At 44.8% G+C, this 22,128-nt stretch overlaps 1 protein-coding gene across 1 annotated transcript in view; it reads right to left on the bottom strand.

Annotated features, from left to right (window-relative positions):
- Positions 1–19,513, bottom strand: part of ADAM19 (ADAM metallopeptidase domain 19) — a 96,596-nt gene extending 77,083 nt beyond the window's left edge. Inside the window, exons 1-3 of the mRNA XM_055428987.2 lie at positions 19,303–19,513; positions 16,570–16,655; positions 11,882–11,952 (exon numbers count right to left, since the gene is read on the bottom strand). Of these exons, the coding sequence (XP_055284962.2) occupies positions 11,882–11,952; positions 16,570–16,655; positions 19,303–19,369 (224 nt within the window). The 5' untranslated portion in view covers positions 19,370–19,513. The remainder of the gene's footprint in view (positions 1–11,881; positions 11,953–16,569; positions 16,656–19,302) is intronic.
- Between the last annotated feature and the right edge of the window lie 2,615 nt (positions 19,514–22,128).

Here is a 22,128-nt window from a genome sequence, read left to right as displayed (position 1 = left end):
TCTATAAATAAGCGAATGTGGAAGGGTATTGAAGTCAAATAATTAAAAAGCAAATTACAGAATGGTTCATAAAGTATGATCTCATTTACTTTAAAACCTTATTTTGTTGTTCAGTCACTAAGTTGCTTCCAACTCTTTGGCGACCCCATGGACTGTAGCCCGCCAGTCTCCTCTGTCCATGGGATTTCCCAAGCAAGAATCCTGGAGTGGGTTGCCATTTCCTTCTCCAGGGGATCTTCCCGACCCAGGGATCAAACCCGAGTCTCTGGCATCGGCAGACAGATTCTTTACTACTGAGTCACTTGGGAAGCCCAAAACTTTATTACTTGTGTAATTTTTTCTAGAATTTTATTATGAAAGTTTCAAACACTCCAAAAATTTCTTCTGTAATTTTTAAAAAAATAATTGATGATTCTCATGCTGTATTTCAAAATTTTTTTAAAAAAATAGATAACAAAACTTAGGCTATAGTATGACCCCATTTGGATAAATTTACATGGAAATTTATACAGGGTTAAAAAAACTATGTAAAATAGTATTTTCATGGTAAATGTTCACTCATTGGATGCCAGCTATCATTGTTATCTTAAGGTAAACAGCTGATGGTCAAGGGTTCCTCAAACTCAAGAATCAACTCTCAACTTCCTCCAAGTACACAGCTTCCCTTTGCTCTGACAAGAGTCCATCTAAGGCCAACAGGGCAGTTGACAGCTTCCTTCCATTCATTTTACCCTGTGCTCCTGCTGAAGGGCTGCCAGGAGAAATAAACTTGAGACAAAAGAGAACTATGGACATCCTTCCTGGCTACACAGGCAGCCCTGGCTGCAGGTCTCTGGAAGGAGATAGAGCCGGAAATGGTGAACAAATTCTACCTGCTTATCAGACAGTTCAGAGCCTCGCCTAGGGAGGGCACGGATTCTGCAGGCAGAGACAAGAGGTACAGTTTGGCTGACTGGACAACCCTGCAAAGCTGTATTCTGGAGATACAGTTAGGTCAAACTGGCACAGCGGGGGAGCAGAAGTGAGTTTCCTCCCAAGGGCAATGGACTTTAAGGTCGTCTTCCTAATTACATTTGGAAACCACCTCAGGGGAATTACCTCTTACTACATTTTTAAATGTTTTCCCCATCCTGCAAAATACAAATAATAGCAACTCTTGGGCTGTCACAGTGCGCCAGAGTAAGTCCTCGAAGAGCATTGCATTATCGAATAACACACAACATCTGATAAGGTGGCCACTATTATTGGCCCCATCATGTGGATGAGGAAACTGAGGCTTGCAAAGGTAAAGCAACTTGCCAAAGCTTACACCTCCAGTAGGTACAAGAAGCCAGGCTCTGAATCTAACACACCAAGATTACATCATTACAATCCACTGAAATCCAAATCCAACCAGGGAAGGCAGAAGGAAAGGGAGGAAGGCAGACAGAATATCAGAGAACACCAAGTGTTCATTGAAGAGCATACTGAGTAAGGACAGGGCATCCAGGAGGCAATTTGAGGCCACAGCTAAGAGCCTGGGCTTGGAGTCAAAGAGATCTAACTCTACCGTTCCCACCAAGGTGACCAACTCATGCTGCTCCGTGCCTCAGGGTCTCCATCGGCCAAACAGGACTAACACAGGTAACGACAACCCATAGCATTGCTGTGATGATTCAATTAGATGAACTATGTAGAGATTGCACAACAGAGCCTGCTATAAGGGCATCTCCTACTTTGTAGCTGTTACCATGACTGACGATATCATTATCACTTTCTGACGATCATTCCTCAGCCAGAAGCTGCCTGAAGGCAGACTGTATCATACAACATGACCCAGCATTCAGGAAATGCTGACAAACTGTAACCACACATGCTATGTCTCAACATGTTTTTCTCTTGTCACTCTTACTTGAAAACACTCACAGGGGCCATATGCAATGGTTTGCATCACCAAGACACTTTAGAAAACATCTGTTCATGATTTTACATTAATGAAAGTTAACAAGTACTGAAAACCAGCTTACCTAGGCGTTGTAATGATACTAAGCACATCGTAATACATTATCCCTAAGGTTCATAAACATAGTGGATTTGTTTCCTGTGCCTGGTGTGAAACAAATTACCAGAAACTGGGTGGCTGAGACAATAGAAAGTTAGCAACTTCCCTGGTGGTCTAGTGGTTAAGACTCCATGCTTCCACTGCAGGGAGCACAGTTTCCATCCCTGGTCAGGGAACTCAGATCCCACTTGCCCCAGCCAAAAAAAGAAAAGAGAAAAAAAGATGAAAAAGAAACCAGAAAAAAATATTTTTTTTAAACAACAGAAAGTTATTCTTTCAGGGTGCTGGAGGTCAAGAATGCAAAGTCAAGGTGCTAGCAAAGCTGCACTCACTCTGAGAGGTTTCATTCCTGGCCTCCCCCAGCTTCCAGTGACTGCCTGTATTCCCTGGATTGTGGCTGCATCACTGCCCTCTCGGTGGTCACAATGCCTTCTCCTCTTCGGTCTGTGAGCAAATCTTCCTCTGCCTTCCTCTTACAAATAGTAGTGACTGAATTTACAGCCCACCCAGAAAATCCAAAATTATCTCTTCTCAAAATGCTTCATTAAGTCACACTTACAAAGATTATTTTTTGCCACATAAGGCAGTATAGTCTCACGTTCCAGGAATTAGAATGTGGGTCTTTTTGGGGGGTAGGGAACATTTCTCAGCCTACCTTACCCACAATGAAGTTATTTTCATTTTCTATATGGAGGGAAAGTATAGTAAGAAGCAAATGGACCTGAGTTTGACTCCTGGCTCCGCCTGAGAATCTCCCCATTTATAAAATGTGAATAATACTCATACCTTCTTAAAAGGGTTGCCAGGAGGATTAAATAAGATGGTACGTGAAGTGCCTTTGCACAGTGATTGGCCCTCAGTTAATGCTCACTAAATTCAGACTTAAATTGAAGAAAGTAGGGAAAACCCCTAGACCATTCAGATACGACTTAAATCAAATCCCTTATGATTATACAGTGGAAGTAACAAATAGATTTAAGGGACTAGATCTGATAGATAGAGTGCCTGATGAACTCTGGACGGAGGTTCGTGACACTGTACAGGAGACTGGGACCAAGACCATCCCCATGGAAAAGAAATAGAAAAAAGCAAAATGGCTGAATGGGGAAGCCTTACAAATAGCGGTGAAAAGAAGAGAAGCGAAAAGTAAAGGAGGAAAGGAAAGATACAAACATCTGAATGCAGAGTTCCAAAGAATAGCAAGGAGAGATAAGAAAGCCTTTCTCAGTGATCAATGAAAAGAAATAGAGGAAAACAACTGAATAGGAAAGACAAGAGATCACTTCAAGAAAATTAGAGGTACCAAGGGAACATTTCATGCAAAGATGGGCTCTATAAAGGACAGAAATGGTATGGACCTAACAGAAGCAGAAGATATGAAGAAGAGGTGGCAAGAATACACAGAAGAACTGTACAAAAAAGATCTTCACGACCAAGATAATCACGATGGCGTGATCACTCACCTAGAGCCAGACATTTGGAATGTGAAGTCAAGTGGGCCTTAGAGAGCATCACTACGAACAAAGCTAGTGGAGGTGATGCAATTCCAATTGAGCTATTTCAAATCCTGAAAGATGATGCTGTGAAAGTGCTGCACTCAATATGCCAGCAAATTTGGAAAACTCAGCAGTGGCCACAGGACTGGAAAAGGTCAGTCTTCATTCCAATCCCAAAGAAAGGCAATGCCAAAGAATGCTCAAACTACCCTCAATTGCACTCATCTCACATGCTAGTAAAGTCATGCTCAAAATTCTCCAAGCCAGGCTTCAGCAATATGTGAACCTTGAACTTCCAGATGTTCAAGCAGGTTTTAGAAAAGGCAGAGGCACCAGAGATCAAATTGCCAACATCCTCTGGATCATGGAGAAAGCAAGAGAGTTCCAGAAAAACATCTATTTCTGCTTCATTGACTATGCCAAAGCCTTTGACTGTGTGGATCACAATGGACTGTGGAACATTCTGAAAGAGATGGGAATACCAGACCACCTGACCTGCCTCTTGAGAAACCTGTATGCAGGTCAGGAAGCAACAGTTAGAACTGGACATGGAACAACAGACTGGTTCCAAATAGGAAAAGGAGTACGTCAAGGTTGTATATTGTCACCCTTCTTATTTAACTTCTATGCAGAGTACATCATGAGGAACGCTGGACTAGAAGAAGCACAAGCTGGAATCAAGATTTCTGGGAGAAATATCAATAACCTCAGATATGCAGATGACACCACCCTTATGGCAGAAAGTGAAGAGGAACTCAAAAGCCTCTTGATGAAAGTGAAAGAGGACAGTGAAAAGGTCGGCTTGAAGCTCAACATTCAGAAAATGAAGATCATGGCATCTGGTCCCATCACTTCATGGGAAATAGATGGGGAAACAGTGGAAACAGTGTCAGACTTTATTTTTTTGGGCTCCAAAATAACTGCAGATGCTGATTGCAGCCATGAAATTAAAAGATGCTTACTCCTTGGAAGGAAAGTTATGACCAACCTAGATAGTATATTAAAAAGCAGAGACATTACTTTGCCAACCAAGGTCTGGCTAGTCAAGGCTATGGTTTTTCCCGGGGTCATGTATGGATGTGAGAGTTGGACTGTGAAGAAAGCTGATCGCCGAAGAATTGATGCTTTTGAACTGTGGTGCTGGAGAAGACTCTTGAGAGTCCCTTGGACTGCAAGGAGATCCAACCAGTCCATCCTAAAGGAGATCAGTCCTGGGAGTTCATTGGAAGGACTGATGCTGAAGCTGAAGCTCCAATACTTTTCCACCTTATGTGAAGAATTGACTCACTGGAAAAGACTCTGATGCTGGGAGGGATTGGGGGCAGGAGGAGAAGGGGACGACAAAGAATGAGATGGCTGGATGGCATCACCGGCTCGATGGACATGAGTTTGAGTGAACTCCGGGAGTTGGTGATGGACAGGGAGGCCTGGCGTGCTGTGATTCATGGGGTTGCGGAGAGTCGGACACGACTGAGCGACTGAACTGAACTGGACTGAATGAGTGAGCATTATGGTGAATACCCAAGAAGAAACCACATTCAGAAGACACGTGACTTGCTGAAGGCCACCTAACCAGACAGTGTCAGCGCCTGGAACTGAATTTGGGTCCTTCCAGCACCAAAACCCAAGCCTGTCTTACTATGGATTAGGCATTTTGCCTTACGTTCTCACAGCCTTCAGAATCAACACATCTGTGGGAGGCGGGAGGAAGGTTCAAGAAGGAGCGGATGTATGTCTACCTATGGCTGATTCATTTTGAGGTATGGCAGAAACCAACACAATATTGTAAAGTAATTATCCTCCAGTTAAAAATTAAAAAAAAAAAAGAATCAACACAGCTGGGTTATTAAAATTGTGGATGCTGCCTGATACTCCCTTCCAGCTACTGTCTAGCTGCATCCACGCAGATCACCATTTCCCGTTACTGAGACTGAGTTTACGCAGTGGACCCTAACAAAGCAGTATCATGTTTCTAATGATTCAGAAATAATGGAGCCCCTGCTTAAGCAGGGCTGGGGCTGAGAATTTAGCTTGTAGAAAGACCACATCACATTGGCTGGCAATCCAGTCTGCAACTCCAGAGGTTCTGGGCAACATAGGAATTGTGAGATCAATCTCCATCTACAAAGCTACAATTGGAAGCTGCATTTCAGACAGGACTATGTGGTCTCTCTGGGGCAAGGTGCCTAACCTAGCACTTAGAATTTAAATCCACTTACGCATTCACTGCCTCAGAGTCAATGCAGCGGGGTTAATTCCAGTTCTTGGTACTTCAAATATATATATATTATTGAAGAAAATTTCAGCCACTTGGAGGCAGCTCTTGGCAAATTCTGATGTCCCCACCCATCTATCCAACGGTTTCCTCAGCACTGGTCTACCGGAGTTATAGGATCTCAGCTGCAGGGAATGGGGAACCCAGCTGTGTGCTGAGTTTGGAAAAACATTTTGAATACTTTGGATCTGCCAAATACTTGGTTAAAGGACGATATCCTCCAATTTCTTAAGCCATGTGTATTTTAAGTGAAATGTAAGCCATATGTCTGTGACTCATTTAAATGCACTTCAGTGAAGCATGGTTTACCAAGAGCGCTGGGATATGCCTAAGCCTTTCTTAAGCTTCTCTTTGATCCAGGAAATTGAATTCTGCCAACAATAAATGAAGCTCCTGACAAGAGAGGGTCAAAGAGAGCTGTCCTTTATCCTAGATAAGATGTTAAAAGCTATTCCTCACCCACAAGGAAGCAGGGAGCTGGGAAGAGGTCCGTGGTCTGGGTGGTATGCAGAGTTTTGCTCCAGATCAGCTATGTATTAATATTACCACCAGGCCTCCTTGGAAGAGAAGTGCAACGGTAAGCGGTGGTGACTAACCCACCCAATCTATTGCTGAGAAAACTCCTCTTCTGCCTCTTCCTCCCCTTCTTGGGTTCTCCAGTATTACAGACAACTCAAATAGGGTTGAAGAAAAAGAGTCAAGGAGCTGGATCACTCCATTAGCAATGAACAACTATTCATTTTCCAGGCTGCAGCTTGATTTCCAGGATAACAAAAAGTCTTCATCCCTAAGATATCTCGGAGGGACTGAAAAGAAGTTAGAGATACAAGGAGAGATGAAAGTCAGAAGTAGTGGTAGGCACGATAACCAGTAAACCTCCAAATACCTAAATTCTGCCTTGACAATTACTATTCCCCCTGAGGTCTGGAGGTAGATACACACACGAAAGAAAACAAATATCCACTCTTATAAGCCAGCCTTGTACAAACTCTGTTTCTCTTCCGCTAACAGGGCTGTGGTGAGAACAAGGGATATCTCTCCCTTTCCCAAGCCAAAACCTAAATCTTAGCATCATTTAGACTCAAGGGAGGAAGTCTAATGAAGAGATGACAGTTCCAGAGCGTGTTTAAGGGATGAGCAGAGAGAAGTAGGTAGCCGAAGGTCCTCTGGGCACAGCGCCCTCTGGTTGGGCTGCTCATCTGCTTTTGAAGGTGACCTTGTAATGTAGTAACATAGTGAGCATCCTGCAAGCAGGTTCAAAGTTCAGTATGCCCTCCTTTGGGGAAAAAGTGAGAAGGGAGAGAGCAGGGTCTACATCTTCCTGGAGGCATCCAGATGTCCAGATGCCTACAGTGAAGAAAGACTCCATTTTATTTCAGCAAACAAGTTGTTGTCCAGTATGGTTTCTGGATTGATGAGGCAGTCCTCAGTGTCTGGGGGAAATGACATGGAGGACAAATATTATGGATTTATGCCTCAAAATTGTGGGTTACGAAAATAGCAGCCTGTAATTTCTTTCCTGTAATTTTCCTCCTTGTGTTTATGAGCTTAAACAATGGGTCTTGAGCTAGCAGTTCATCCTCAGCTTCTGTGGTTTTGGGGATATTTGCCTTTATCCCACTGCCCCCTCTTTCCAGGAATGTCTCCAGAACTGGGGAGCAAATGCCCTGAGGCAGGGACTTCTTTTTCATTTTCCACTTATGTGGTGTCCCTTAAATAAGTGCAGGAAAGGCTCTTAGAGCCTAACTGGGACAAAACCCCCATGCAACAGACGAGAAGGTGGAAGCCCAGCAAAGCCAACTGGCTTGCTGACCAATTCCACATCACCTGTCTCTGAGCTCAGTACTCTTTCCACTGTACCACAGAGTCCCAGTCACAAGTCAGGTTCTGCTAACCACAGCTATGCACCAACATTTGCAAATGATCAGTATAGGTGTGAATAAATATAAAACTAGGGAACATATGCTGAAGTTGGAAGCTCCAATACTTTGGCCATCTGATGCAAAGAGCGGACTCACTGGAAAAGACAATGATGCTGGGAAAGATTGAGGGCAGGAGGAGAAGGGGGCGACAGAGGATGAGATGGTTGGATGGCATCACTGACTCAATGGACATGAGTTTGAGCAAACTCTGGGAGATAGTGAAGCACAGGGAGCCTGGAGTGCTGCAGTCCACAGGGTCACAGAGTCGGACATGACTGAGCAACTGAACAACAAAAGGGAACATATATTTTATTAGAGCAGAATACTACTTTCATCACTGCAGTTGAGTCTATAAAAATAAGTGTGGAGCAATATGCACACTACAGTCTCATTTCTGGTCTTGCATCATCACAAAAGTAGCAGCCTGGCTGTGCTTGTGTGTAACTGTGCCTGCAAGTATCTCTGTGTGTGCTCTCACACACAGGACAGGTCCGCGGTGGCCCACCAACCGTTCACAGCGGATCCGCCCTGTAGGCAGGAGGCTTTCATTCTTTTACTCATCATACTGTGGTATTGCCACAAGTTTTACAATGAGTACACACTGCTTTTGCAATCACAAAACCACAAGCAAGAGAAAAATAGCAGCTGCCTCCTACAGGGTATACAGAGTACAAGTCAGGCACTATGCTGGCCTCTGACAGGCACCATCTCATTTTCCATGGCTCTAAGTGTGGAACTCAGATATATTATATCCCAGATAAGGAAACTGAGGCTTGAAGAGGACATACAGTTAGTAAGAGGCAGGGTCAGGATCCCACACGGAAGCCACATTCAGATCATCCTTGTGATGTCACTCTTTTCCACCTGCAATCAGTAGGGGAAAGGGTGTGTATCCCCCATGGGAATGTCAGCCGTTGATCCTGAGTTGCCTCTCAATGGAAAAAGGCTGCTGCCGGCCATGCATGCTATGGAACTAAGGCACTCTGGGGTGTCTGCTGCCTGAGCTGAAGACCCATTTGCTATGCCCTCGCTCCTGGCCCAAGCCCCACACTCCTGCATCCTCACCATTGTTGGCAATCTCTTCACGTGTGAATTCCATTAAAGGCTGGCTCACTGCTATATTGGGCCACGCATTAGCACTTGGGCTTTGATTAAATGTGAGAAGGCCAGACACCTCAGGATGATGAGAAAGAAACGAGAAATGTCCTCTCCCTGCCCTCACAGTTCCAGGAGTCCTTGCCCACCGCTCCTGGGAGGCCTGAGAATCTAACATGCGGGGGAATGTGTTTGGGGGTAGGCAGAGGGAAGGGAAGCCTTCATAGTCTAGCAGCATTTTTGAACTCGGCGGCTGTTCCTGCTCCTTGGAACTGTCATCTCCCCGCTGTTCATGTGGCTCACTTCCTCACCTCCTTTAGGTCTGGACTCAAATATCAATTCACCACGAAGGTTGGCTCTAGCTGCCATTCCAAACAACACCTCCCTCCCTCTTCGGAGCCCTAATACTTCTTTGTTTCCTCTGTAGCAGTTGTCATCATTTGCTTGTTTATTTATTGCTCACTCCGACTGGAATACAAGCTCCAAGAAGGCAGAACTATTTTATCCACAGCTGGATCTGCACTACCTGCACTGGTGCCTAGAATGTTATAGACGTACCCGAGATGGGAAAGATGAGTGAATCAATTGAGGATATTAAGAATCAGAGCGTGAGGATCCCTGAGCACAGGGCCTAGTTTCCCCTCAAATATCATAGGATGGTAAGAAGTTTATTTAATTATTTTTTTAATAAGGTTTGAAAATCAGAAAAGCAGCGTCTCCTCCAAACCCCTCCCCACACCCCCAAGCTGTTTAGAATCCAGGCTCGCACGCACCATGAATGAAAAGGCTTTGGGAAGTAAACAAACTAGGAAGTCGTGTGCAGTTGGAGTTCCGCTTGCTAACACATGTTCAGAAACAAAAAGCCCAGTTTAGACGAAAATAGCAGGAAGCCGTCCCTAGGGATACCTGGTGAGGTCATATTGCTTGGCTCTGCTGCCTCCATTCTTGTCGGATCTCCTGCCTTCTGCCAATTGGAGGAGGCCAGGAACCATATCCAGCCCACTGCTGATCACTGGGAAACAAGAGAGCTGCTCCCAGCAGCAGACAACTGAACCACATTTCCGGGCTCTCCTCTGGAACCTCAGAATGGGACCGTAAAAAAAGTCACAATAGTAGTCAACTATTTACTGTGTGTTCTGCAAGCACTTTGTGTACATCACTGCATTTAACCCTCATAGCCACGCTTATGAGGTAGGTGTTACTATCCTCATTTTATAACTAAGGACACTGAGACTCCAAAAGACCCAGCAATGCGTCCCCAGGTTAATCAGCTAGGAAGTCGAATCTGGGTTTCTGTGACACAAATGATTCTCATCTCATCTCTCTCATTTACTTGCTGTGCGGCCTTAGACAAGTTCCTTTCCCTCTCTGAGCTGAAGTTTCTGTTTCCACGCATAAGACTGCTGCACTCAGGGTTTTCCAAGGCATCTTTGTGCCCTAACTTCCCATGACCTCTTGTAAAGATTACAAAATATGAGGGAAGGATGAGTCCCGGGATCCTTGCCTGGCCAATCCAACTCCCAAGTGTGTCCATGACACCAACCCCATCATATGGGCAGCCCAGAGGAAACTGAGGAGTCAGATACTCTAAACGGAGGCAGGAGAGGACAGCTGAGATGGAGGTAGCAATAGGAAACCTTTAGTCTAGAGCTAGAGGGCTGGGACTGTAAGAAACTGAAATAGGCCCTGAGAGAGACTAAGAACACACCCTCTGAGAGACCTCCCTGCAAGAGGAGAGGAAGACAATGCAAGGAGAAATCCCAGGCAGACAGGGCCTACGCTCTTGACAGACACAGACAGCCGGGTCTGTTCCAGGGAAATGGAACAGAAAGAATACATTCCTGGGCCGGTTTCACCTCAGGAGGAAGGCACAAGGAAAGGACTGCTTTCACTCCAAGGAGGAAAGCAGCAAAAATGACTGAGATGCCCATTTTTCTGGCTTCCTAAAGGCCACTGCATCCTGGAGGCAGAGGAAAGACATGGATGAGCACTGCACACACTGCTTAAGTCACGCTTATAATGCACTTCCAACACCACTCATCCTCCTCCACAAGTGTCCAAAAAGCCCAAATTTGGAATAATTTATATTCTTGCTTTCCACACAAGCTGAGCAATCATTCCCATCCTTCTGGATATGGGAAGGTCCCTATCTATCCCTTTCTTGGCAGTGATGTGTGTGATTACTCATCTGCTTCCAGGGGACTCCAGAGGCTGCCAAGAGGAGACAGGCAGTTCTCTAAGCCACGCAGCCTTATCTGCAAGGTCTGTGTGGCATAATGTAAGCAGGACTGTTGATGAGGAGACAGCAGAAGCCTTCAGAGAGCCCTGGCCAAGTAAGGAAAGCTCTCCAGTGCCCAAAACAGGCTGGGATTGGTCAATGAATGGGCAACAGACGCAGCTGTGCCTTATGTCTATTTACCTGCTCGATAACATCAATCAAGATACAACTGTGCTTGACGGCAAATCAATGTGGAAATATTTCTGAGCAAGGCAGCCACCCAAGACAAATGAGGTTGGGGATATGGAAGAACCAGGCTGATGAAGCCAGGAGACTGCCGACCATGCCCTTACTGGCAGAAGCTCAGATGTAGCTGACCCAGAAGGGACGGAGCAGTCAGGGTGTGAGCGTCAAATCCCAACACCCCACCTCGCCTCTTTCCTCTCTGCTGCTTTCCTCTCATCTCCTTCACTTCCTGCCATGCGCTGTGCTGGAGCGAGTAAGACAGCTGCCCAAGTCTTCCAGCCCATCCCTTCTTTCGGGTCTTTCTGTCTCTCTCTCTCTTTCACACACACAGACAGTGAACCCTAAGAGGCCCCAGAATTTCCCCAGCTTGAGGAAATTCAAGGAAGACGGTAAACAGTCCAGTAATTTCACAGCAAGTCAAGAGATTGTGGAAATGCAGGCTTTGCAAGAATGCTCCCAGTAAATGAACCACAGGCTGACAGCCTGGGTCACTTCATTAACTACTTCCTTCCAAGTCAGTGGCACCTGCATCTGGCGCTGACACACAAGTGGGTTGTCTCATTTTAGACAAAGGAGAAGTCCACTTACTCATTCTTCTCCAGGTCCAGGATCAGCTCTCGCCCGTCAGCCATCACCCTGAGCTCCGCTTTGAGTGGATGCTAAAAGAAACAATGAAAGAACGTCAGTTCCGAAAAGCAGGGGCCGAGGCTCCCAGGGAGAGGCGGAGGGCCCAGCACAGAGCTCTGACACGATGGAGCCACAGGAAGTGAAGGAGAAAGGGCCAACTGCATTCTTAGCCCAGACGCGAAATAACTTCAGTCCCAGAAGGACCCAGCTCTCCTTCCCTGTCTGCCTTCTCCTCAGAGACAAAGGAAAGAAACTCCAAGCCGAGATGCGGTGTCAGGCCTGGTAAAGGCAAACCCTAAAAAACACGATCCTGGACAGCAAATTTGAGTGGAGTCAGATCTGGGATCAAGTGTAGGCTTCAACACTACAGCCGTGGAATCAGGCATGTTACTGAACCTCCCTACAGCTCAGCTTCATTTGTAAAATAGAAGTAATAGTCAACTTTGTGGGGATGTTGTTAGGACTAAGTGACAAAGTAAACGGAAAGAATTTATTATAGTGCTTGGCACACAGGAAGCCCCTGTTGCATGCTGGCTGCTACTTAAGATACCAGGGAAAAGCCTCTTCATCATGGACTCTTATTTTACAGTGGCTTTCAGTTTGGATACCCCTCAATCATCTCAGAGGAGACAACTGGCAGAACCTCCAAGTAAGGTTTTAAAGGTCCAAAAGATATATTTTACACAAAAAATGTACTAAGAGCCAAAGTAGCTAGATAGCCAGAATAGACCTTTTAAGGTGTCATACAAATGGTTAATAAGCATTAAAAACATGTTCAGCATCACTGGTAACTGCCCCCCACCCAAAAGTATTTTTTTAAGATATCCTTTAAAAAGTCAAAGCAACAAAGATTAAAAAAAAAAACCCATAAATCACAATGCAGAAGGGTATACTATAGAATGGGCACTCTCACACCCTACCTATGAGAATTTAAATTGATACCTGCTCACCAGAAAATAATCTGACAGTATGAACCAAGAGTTTAAAAATGTTTAAACACGCAAACCCTATAGAAGATTCTATCTGAAGGGAACAAATGGAAACACAGGCAATAGTTTATATACAAGGATGCTCATTACTTATAATAATAACTAATGAAACAGAATCCAAATAATCCAAAGGTAGGAGAATGTTTAAATAGCCAATAATCCATTCATATGACAAAACACTAGACAGCCATTCAAAATGAGGGCTTTCAATCATTTTAAAATTATCAAGAAAGTACACCTGATAATGATTAAGCACAAAGGTTTAAAACATAACACTATATGCTTTACTCATACATATTTTTATAAAGGGACAAAAGTAGAAATAAACCAAAAGGTTACCACAGTTAACTTCTCGTTAGTGAGATCATTTGTTGCTATTTAGTCGCTCAGTCGTGTCCTACTCTTCTGCAACCCCATGGACTGTATTCAGCCAAGCTCCTTTGTCCATAGGATTTTCCAGGCAAGAATACTGGAGTGGGTTGACATTTTCTTCTCCAGGGAATCTTCCTGATCAAGGGATTGAACCTGCATATCCTGCAGGTTGGGTTCTTTACCACTGAGCCACCAGGGAAGCTCAGTGAGATCATAATTCAATTTTATTTTATGCACTTTCCCATGTTTTTATAATGGCCTTTTATATTTTCAGAAATGGACTTTTAATCCCCTTTTATCTAATTATTGTGGAAAATTTCAAAGATATTAGAAATCCAAATCATCATAAACTTTCATGCTTTAACAAAAGTTCAATTTAGAACAGCTGAACTTTTCTTAAAGGCAGAAATTATTTAATTAAAACAGAGTATTTACGTATTTAAACATTTTTAAAAGGATCGATTCTTTGCGTGTTTTAGATATACATTCTCCAACTTGGGACTAAGGAACTGATAAACTCGTGAAGTCTCTTTCAATTCACATGAAGCTCTTGCTAGAGGAAAGCTTCTATCCCTTTTAAGGTCAGCCTCAAAACTTAGTTTTGGCATGTATGAGTGAGTGCGTCACCTGCTTTGCAACCTCTGGTTGGGGGCCTGCCTCTTCCAAGCACATTTCTCTTCTTATCAGCTTCAAACCCCATTTCCCATTAGGGTCCTGAGCATCCCTAAGGCTTTTGTGCCACTGAGGGCTCTGATGTGGTCCGAACATTGGGATCTTGGATGCTTGTGCAACCCTGTCCTTTGCTTTGTTTTGCAAATTTATTCTACTCACTTCTCTTAAGGGACATGTCAAAAACACGGGAAGAGGAAGCGACAAGGATGTTTATGCAAAAACTTGCACTAAGAAATTCACTTCTCTATTTTCTGATGCTCGGATTCAGCTCTACCCATACCTATTTCTGGTCTGTTGCTTCACTCTGGGGAGTTCTGGAGCAAGGGCCCTGCCCAATCACATAAAGCATCAGGGACACAGTCCCAAGTGGGCACTTGAGGAAACACACAGCAACAGAGCTGTATCTATTCCCTTATCCAAGAGGAAGGTGGCCTAGAGTCCACACACAAAGAAGGAAAGTTGACACCAATCAAACCACTGTCACTTCTCCCCCAAAGAGACACAAGTTGCAGCCTGAGTATGAATATTTAAGTGGGAAATCCAAAACTCTTGCTCTCTAGTCTGGAAGATGCTCAGACACTGATATTTAATATATGATTTTCCTTGTTTCCAGGAGATGTTTCAAGCAAAACAATGAAACAGCACTACAAAGATTCATGCAGCTTCCCTGTTCAGATTTACTCAGGTTTTTCTCTAGCAACTCCACTCTGCTAGGAAGGGGCAACATCACCTTTCCTAGGAAATGAAGGGAGTTGACCCACTGTTTATACTTCCCTGGGGCAAGGTTTTAAATGCCTTTTTCTTCTGAGGTAGATTAAATAGATCTTCAGCTGTACAGGGTATTGGAAATCTATACTACACATCTACATCCCCCTTAAGACATAGTACATGTATATTTAGTATGTAGTGTTCAACTAACATTTGCTAAATGAAGTAATTACATGAATGAGAACAAGACACCCGAGTGAGACCTACCTCTCCTCTCCCTCTCTGACATTCATTCATTGGTTCAACAAATATTTACGGTGCCAAGCTGGTCCTACAAAGGACAATGACCTGGGCAGATCCTGGGCAGACAATGGCTGGGAACAAAGACAGGATCTGAGCTCCACTTTGTTTCTCAGGCCCTTCCTGAGGATGCCCGGCATCCCACATCTGGAGAGAACAGAGAGGCATCTATAAAAGTATCAGATCCATCCCTTGGACAATAACGGATAGGCCGGGATATCCAAGATCTTAATTTTTAAAAATAACCTGCCCTAGGATGTCCATCCATTAATTTGTCTAGACTTTTCCTGGAGCTATTTTCATTCTCTCCTAGTTTGGGATGAAATGAACTCCATGCGTTTATTATCTTTAGGATAAAATATTATTTGCTTTCATTTGTCCTAATATTTTTGCTGTAAGTTTCCTCCAAATTGGAGCACTTTTTTGGACATGTCTGCATTCCTCCAGCCATAATTTCACGGACTCTGGGCATTTCTACTTTCCTTTTACCTTTCCAGACTCAAGGACTTCGAAGTCTGAAATCTTTCCTGACACCGCTCTCTCCTCTCTCTCCTACTATAATCTTGCTGTTATATGTTGCCCAATAAATCATTGACCATTTGAACCCAAAGCACTCTTATTAAGCACCCCTCCTCTCCAGCCCTCTTCCTTCTTATCCCCTCTAAGCCCTATTTTTTAAATGAGGAAACTGGGCTCAGAAAGTGAAAGGTCCGATAGCTGGTTATTGGCACACAGCAAACACATCTTCCTTTCTAGGTCTTTCCTGTCTCACTTGAGTTGTAAGAACCAGAACCAAAGACTATCCTAGGTGCACAGGTCCTTCCTGCAAGAACGGGATAATGTTTTCTGTCTTATTCCCAATGCCCTCGATGAGGCCTATCCATTCTGCTGGTGTTGTGGCCCAAGGAGCCTACTGAATTTTAATATTATTGGATTTTAAGACAGACTTAAGGCAGTTCTAGGTCCCTGCATGTGTGCTCAGTTGCTCGGACATGTCCGACTCTTTGGGACCCCATGGACTGAAGCCCCTCAGGCTCCTCTGTCCATGGGATTTCCCAGGCAAGAATATTGGAGTGGGTTACCATTTCCTCCTCCAGGGGATCTTCCCGACCCAGGGATCGAGCCTGCATCTCCTGCATTGACAAGTAGATTCTTTACCACTGAATCACCTGGGAAGCCCTACCCTGCCTCTTATTTTAAAAATAGTTTGGATTGTCATTTTTCTTTCCAAGTATATCAACTCATCAATACAGTGAAGCACATATTATGCAGAGCAAAAAATACTAATGACCACATTTAATCAATCCCAGTTGAGAGTCAGTGATTTTTGTGAAACACACTTGCATTTAGCTTATGTCGGCATTAACATGGATTTTCATTTCCTCAGCTACTGGCATCTGGAAGTGTTACAGTAGGTTGTCACACAGTGAAGGAAAGTCCCATCGAGGATTTCCAAAACTGGAGTACACAGAGAGCAGAGTGGGCCAGAAACAGAACTAATGGTGACAACCATTAGCACCTCCAGAAAAGTTAAGTAGGTGACCCCCAAGCCTCACAGAACAGAGTTGTCAGCTTCCGCCTGTGAAAATGAGATGCTTTGAGTCTTACCTTTTCTCTCATGGGGCTTTCTGCAGTCTTCCACTGAGGTATTATCAGTTCATGCTGCAGCTGGGGGCTGCCTTCCCCATTTCCTCCTGCCAATACAGCAAACACATCACTGGAATTCCAGACCTCTATACCCTAGCTAAGTCAGGCATGCAGTGCCAATAGGGAAGACTCCACACTGGGGTGTTAGGAGACCTGTGGATTCCAGGCTCTCGGCACTTACTATGGGTCAGGCACTCTGCCAGGTGCTGATAATAGAGTGGTAGATCTGTGTATACTTCACTGGCTTACCTTCTAGAGATGGGAAGAGGATGACACAAATATTCTCATATGGTACAACAGGGTCATGAAATAAAGAGACACTGAAGAGGGGGTACCTATTTTAGGATGATCGTCAAGGACAGCATTTAATTGAGACTTGAGGGATGGAAAGAAGATGCAAAGTCTAGGGGTCTAAGAGTGTCCCAGGGAGAAGGATCAGCAAGATCAGAAACAGCTTGGCCTGTTTAAGGAATAAGCAGAAATTAGAAGTAACTAGAACCAAGCAAATGAGAGGGGAAATTGGCAGATATGGTCAGCAAGACAGATACGGGGTCTGCTATCACAGAGGCCATGGAAAGTGTCTAGATTGTATTATAAATCCCGTGACTTGGAAGGCACTGGAGGGTTTAGACAACAGAGCAATATGATCTGTATACGGTTTGTGAAAGATCTTTTTGACAGTTGGGTGGAGACTGAGAGGGTGGAAGTGCTGTAGGGGCAGGGGTGAGAGTAGAAGCAGGAAGGCAAGGATGGAGCCTTGCGGGAGTGCTGGTCAGAGTTGCTGGTAACTCAGACTAGAATGACGTCAGTGGAGAGGAATGAAGTGTTTGGCTTCTGGGTATATCTGGAGGGCAAGCCCCTGGGTATTATTCACATTGTGCTTCAGTTTTCTCATCTGTAAAATGATACCCACCTGCCCATCTCACATCATTAATAGGGAGAGTTACTGTGAAAGTGCTTCCCAATCCACAAAAGCATCATTGCTTTAACCTGAACTTCCTAAGGGCAAGGCTGTATTTGCATATCGCTTCCTACTTTCCAAATAATTCTCACCACCCAGATCTCTGTACTCAACACAACCCTGGGAGATAGGTAACAAGATTCCTGTTTTCAAGAAAGGTGAAGTGAAATCTGTTTGCAGACAGACTTGTTCTAGGCAGGGCAGACTTCAAACACTGATTGCAGACAATCTTAATAAAGTGGTAATTGCTCAAGACCTAAGTAAATTAGCCTCTGGTAAGAATAGGCCACATCCACAGAACTCCTGAGGTCCTAAGTGAGGACTCCAAAAATCTATTCTTTCTAAACTAATCACATGAATTGCATAGAATATAATGAGTTACATAGAAGATGGCCATATTTGTTCTGTTACACTGGCCCAATGATGAGTGATTAACTTCCGTTTCAGATTACTGATATGATGCATTCTCAGTCAAAATATATCCAAAAAAAAAAAATTCATTAGACTACATTAGTGTTATCATATTAGTAAAAATGAGAAGCAATGCATTCATTTACACATTTTCTGAGTGCCTAATTACAGGCCAAACACTATGCTAGATGTCTGATACTCACTGGGGAATCAGAAAGACAGTTTTTGCTCTAGCAGCTCTGATAAATCTAGATTCTTTGCAACAAAAAGGAATTATGATATTTAATAGAACATTTAAAGGAATGAAACGATCTTTATGATTGCAAAAATTACGAAAGCTAGGCTTAGTAATAGAGAAACAGTACAACTTAGGAAAAACTGTTCAAACCTTGGAAATAAAGCAAAAAGAGCAAGTAGGATGTCCTTTCAATATCACATTTGGAGCATTGGTTAGCAGGCCTTTTCACAGATTAGTGAATTACCTAGGGAAATGTATCTTTGTTTGCCTTTATTTACTAGTAATTAAAGGCTATATACTCTGCGAAGTTCTGTTAACTGTAACTTTCAGTCTGGTAGAGATGCAAATGACTCCAGCATAATAGACAGATAAGTAAGAATTACAGTTGTTTGGCCCGGTGGAGCACTGACCACTTTCATATCTGTCCCAGCACAGGATTTCAACACTGTCTCCAATGCCCGTATCACTCCTTTTTCCTCTAGTGCTTTAAACTAGCTTTATCATTCTCTTCACTGCCTCTCTGAAGAATCAGATCAATCTTTGCCAATCTTCCATCCTATATTTGTACGAGTCGTGTTTTTAACTTTCTGAAAATTGCACTTCTGCAATTTCTTGGCGGAATTTACAATCATTGAAACCATGTTGTTGGAGAATGTAACGATGTGGAAATGCTCATAAAGTTAAGTGGAATATGCAAGACACAAAACCGTACATATGGTATGGTTCCAATTTTACCCAAACGTATTTCTAGGCACACACACAAAGACTGAAGAAAAGAGGAGAGACTCGGAAAGCAGCGGAAAAGCCAGAAAAACAGAGGAAAAGGAGAGAGAGGGAGGCAAGCCGGGGAGGGACCCACTGTTTTCCGCCTGCTCTGTATCTCCCGCATCTCCACCACCTCCCGGGGCGCACAACGTGGGAACAAAGCCGGGGCTCCCGGGCTAGGAGACGGCAGGGGCGCGGCTCCGAGTTGCTGCGGGGGGTGGGTCCCCAGGTCCCCCAGTCCACCCAGGTCCCCCAGTCCACCCACCCCCAAAGCCCCCGTCAGCCACCCCCAGCCCCTCCGCTCCGCTCCGCTCCTTACTTCTGGTCCATCCAGGCAGGGCGAGCGCCAGCAGGCAGAGCCGGGCGACGCCCGCGCCCCGGGGCATGGTGGCAGCCGGCCCCTCGCGCAGTCGGCGCTCAGCAGCACGCGGCCATGCCAGCCCCCTAACCAGGCCGCCGCGCCTCTGGAATCCGCCACGGTCGCCCAGCAGCTCCCAGCCCGCTCCCAGCCATTGACCGTTCGCTCCGCCCCCCAGCTCCACCGCGCTGGAGGAGGGGCGGCAGGAGGCTGGGCGGCAGCCAGAGCGACCCCGGAGCCCGGCGCGGGGGTGCGGCAGGGCCGGGGGAGGCCGCTCAGGTGTCGGCGATCAAGGGAGGGGGACCCCGAGCCCGAGGAAGGGTAGGGACCCTTCACGGTGGGCGCTGCCTGAGGAGGGCTGGGGGCTCGAGTTTGTAGGAATTAAACTGGACCCTTCTCTGCACAGCCCATTTTCTCTGTCCCACGCTGGGCTAGACGCCTTGGGTGTCACTCAAGAGGCTGCTCACCCAGCACCGGCCTCCACTTTTGGAGGCAGGCTCCGAAAGAGTTAACCTGGCACGGAGAACCAAGTGCTATATGGAGTTGTTTTCTTAGCACGGCACAAATCTAGGATCCTTTCCTTCTGACTGGGAGGAGCGGGATGGTGAAGAGAGGATTCCCAGAGGAGATGACATCTGAGCTCCGGAGGAGCCGAAATGGAGCAGAAAACCCTAGACAGACGGACTAGGGCGGAAAAGCCCATGGGCGGAATTGGGGGAACCGGCATTTGGGATGGTTAGCATTTAGGGTTTTGAAGGAAATTGGAGGGAGATGAGACTTGAAAATAATAATAATAATGACTGTCACTTACTGAAGGTTTCTATCTGCTAGAAGAAGAAAATAATAACTAAGACCGATACAGCATTTCCTAAGTGCCACCGTTCTCAGCACTTTACATGTCAATTTATTTAATTAATCTAGGAGAAGAATTACCTTTTATTGCCCTTTAAAATCTTCCAGGGGCTTTGTATACATCATCTCTTTTCATTAGCCCAATAATCCCCTGAAATAAGTACTAACAGTATCCTGGTTTAGAGATGAGAAAACCAAACCTTAGAGGCTAAGTAATTTACTCAAGGTCACACAGCTAAAGTCTGAGGCTAGATTCAAGTCCACATCTAAATAGTTCCAGAGCCTCTTACAGCACATCTTATTTTACAGATGAATAAACTGGGGGTTCCCAAGTGGCTCAGATGGTAAAGAATCTGCCTGCAATGCAGGAGACCGGAATTTGATCCCTAGGTCAGGAAGATCCCCTAGAGAAGGGAATGGCTACTCACTCCAGTATTCTTGCCTGGAGAATTCCATGGACAGAGGAGACTGGTGAGCTACAGTCCATGGGGTCGCAAAGAGTTGGACACGATTGTGCAACTAACACTCAAACTGATAATCAGAAAAAAACTGTCTTGCCTAAGATCCCTGGCAAAGTCTGAGCCTCAGATCTGTTGTTATCTATTCCTTTCACTCCGTCTCCTTCTTCAAACCCAGGGTTGTACAGCTAAACAAGATGCTGTGTTTTGGGGAGATATTAGTAAGTATGTCTGTTGAAACCAGTGGGCATAAATAAAATACATTGCTCTTGCCATTGATGCATTTAGAGGCTATATTAGTCTGTTCAGGCTGCCATAACCAAAAACTAAAGACTGAATGACTTGAACAACAGGAGGTTATTTTTTTATAGTTTTGGAGATTATGGTGTTGGCTTGGTTGCGTTTCATATAAAGCCTCTCTTACCGGCTTATAGGTGGCTGCCTTCTTGCTGTGGCTTCACATGACCTCTTCTCTACTTGTTTGGAGAAAGCAAGCTCTGCTGTCTTCTGCTTCTTAAGGACACTAATGCCATCAGACAGAGCCCTACTCTTATGATCTTCTTTAATTTTTACTACCTTTTATAGACTCAGTCTCCAAATACAGTCACACAGTATTTGAGTGGTTAGGGCTTCAACATATGAAATTGGGGACATAGTTTAGTCCATAACATTCTATTCTGTGGCCCCCAAAATTCATTCCTTCTCACATGTATCACCTGAAAAAAATGCACAATATGAGAGTTGTGAGTTAAGTTTTATTTGGGACAAAATGAGGACTACAGCCTGGGAGACAGCATTTCAGGTGGCTCTGAAGAGCTGCTCCGAAGGGCAGGTCAGAATTATATATGATTTTAGGGAAGCGGGGGTGCATGCAGTCAAGCACACACTTTGAGAGATGCATGCTGCTAGTCACGAGGAGCAAATGTCACCGTTAATGATTTTAGTGCTTTTGTAGATATGAGGAGATGCAGGAATCTGAGCTCATAAAATCTTCTCCTAAAAATATCTAACTATCTCTCTAAAGGCCTGTTCTGCCAGTTTTTCCCAGAGCACAGAGTGCCTCATTCTTGATCTCCACCCTTACCTCCTTTCAGGGAGTGTTGAAGGTCAGCTACTGCAGTGGCTAGTGACTTGTGTGCATGCATGCTCAGTCGTTTCAGTGGTGTCCGACTCTGCGATCCCATGGCCTGTAGCCTGCTAGGCAAGAATACTGGAGTGGGTTGCTGTGCCCTCCTCTAGGGGATCTTCCTGACCCAGAGATTGAACTTGCATTTCCTGCACTGCAGGCAGATTCATTACCACTGAGCCACAGGGGAAGCCCAGCTAGTGACTTATATCATTCTTATAGAGGGAAATGGCAATTTTTAGTTGATACATGCAAAATACATTTATCCCATCCCAGCAACACCAAAAGATTTGACCCATTCCAGCATCAGTTCCAAGCCCAACGTCTCATCTAAATATCATCTAAATCAAG

Source organism: Moschus berezovskii, chromosome 8 (assembly GCF_049115385.1).
Source record: "Moschus berezovskii isolate FMDL1 chromosome 8, NW_MosBer_1.0, whole genome shotgun sequence".
Classification (NCBI taxonomy): Eukaryota; Metazoa; Chordata; class Mammalia; order Artiodactyla; family Moschidae; genus Moschus; species Moschus berezovskii.
Note: the sequence above shows the minus strand (reverse complement) of the source record. Positions and strands in the feature narration are given on the sequence as shown.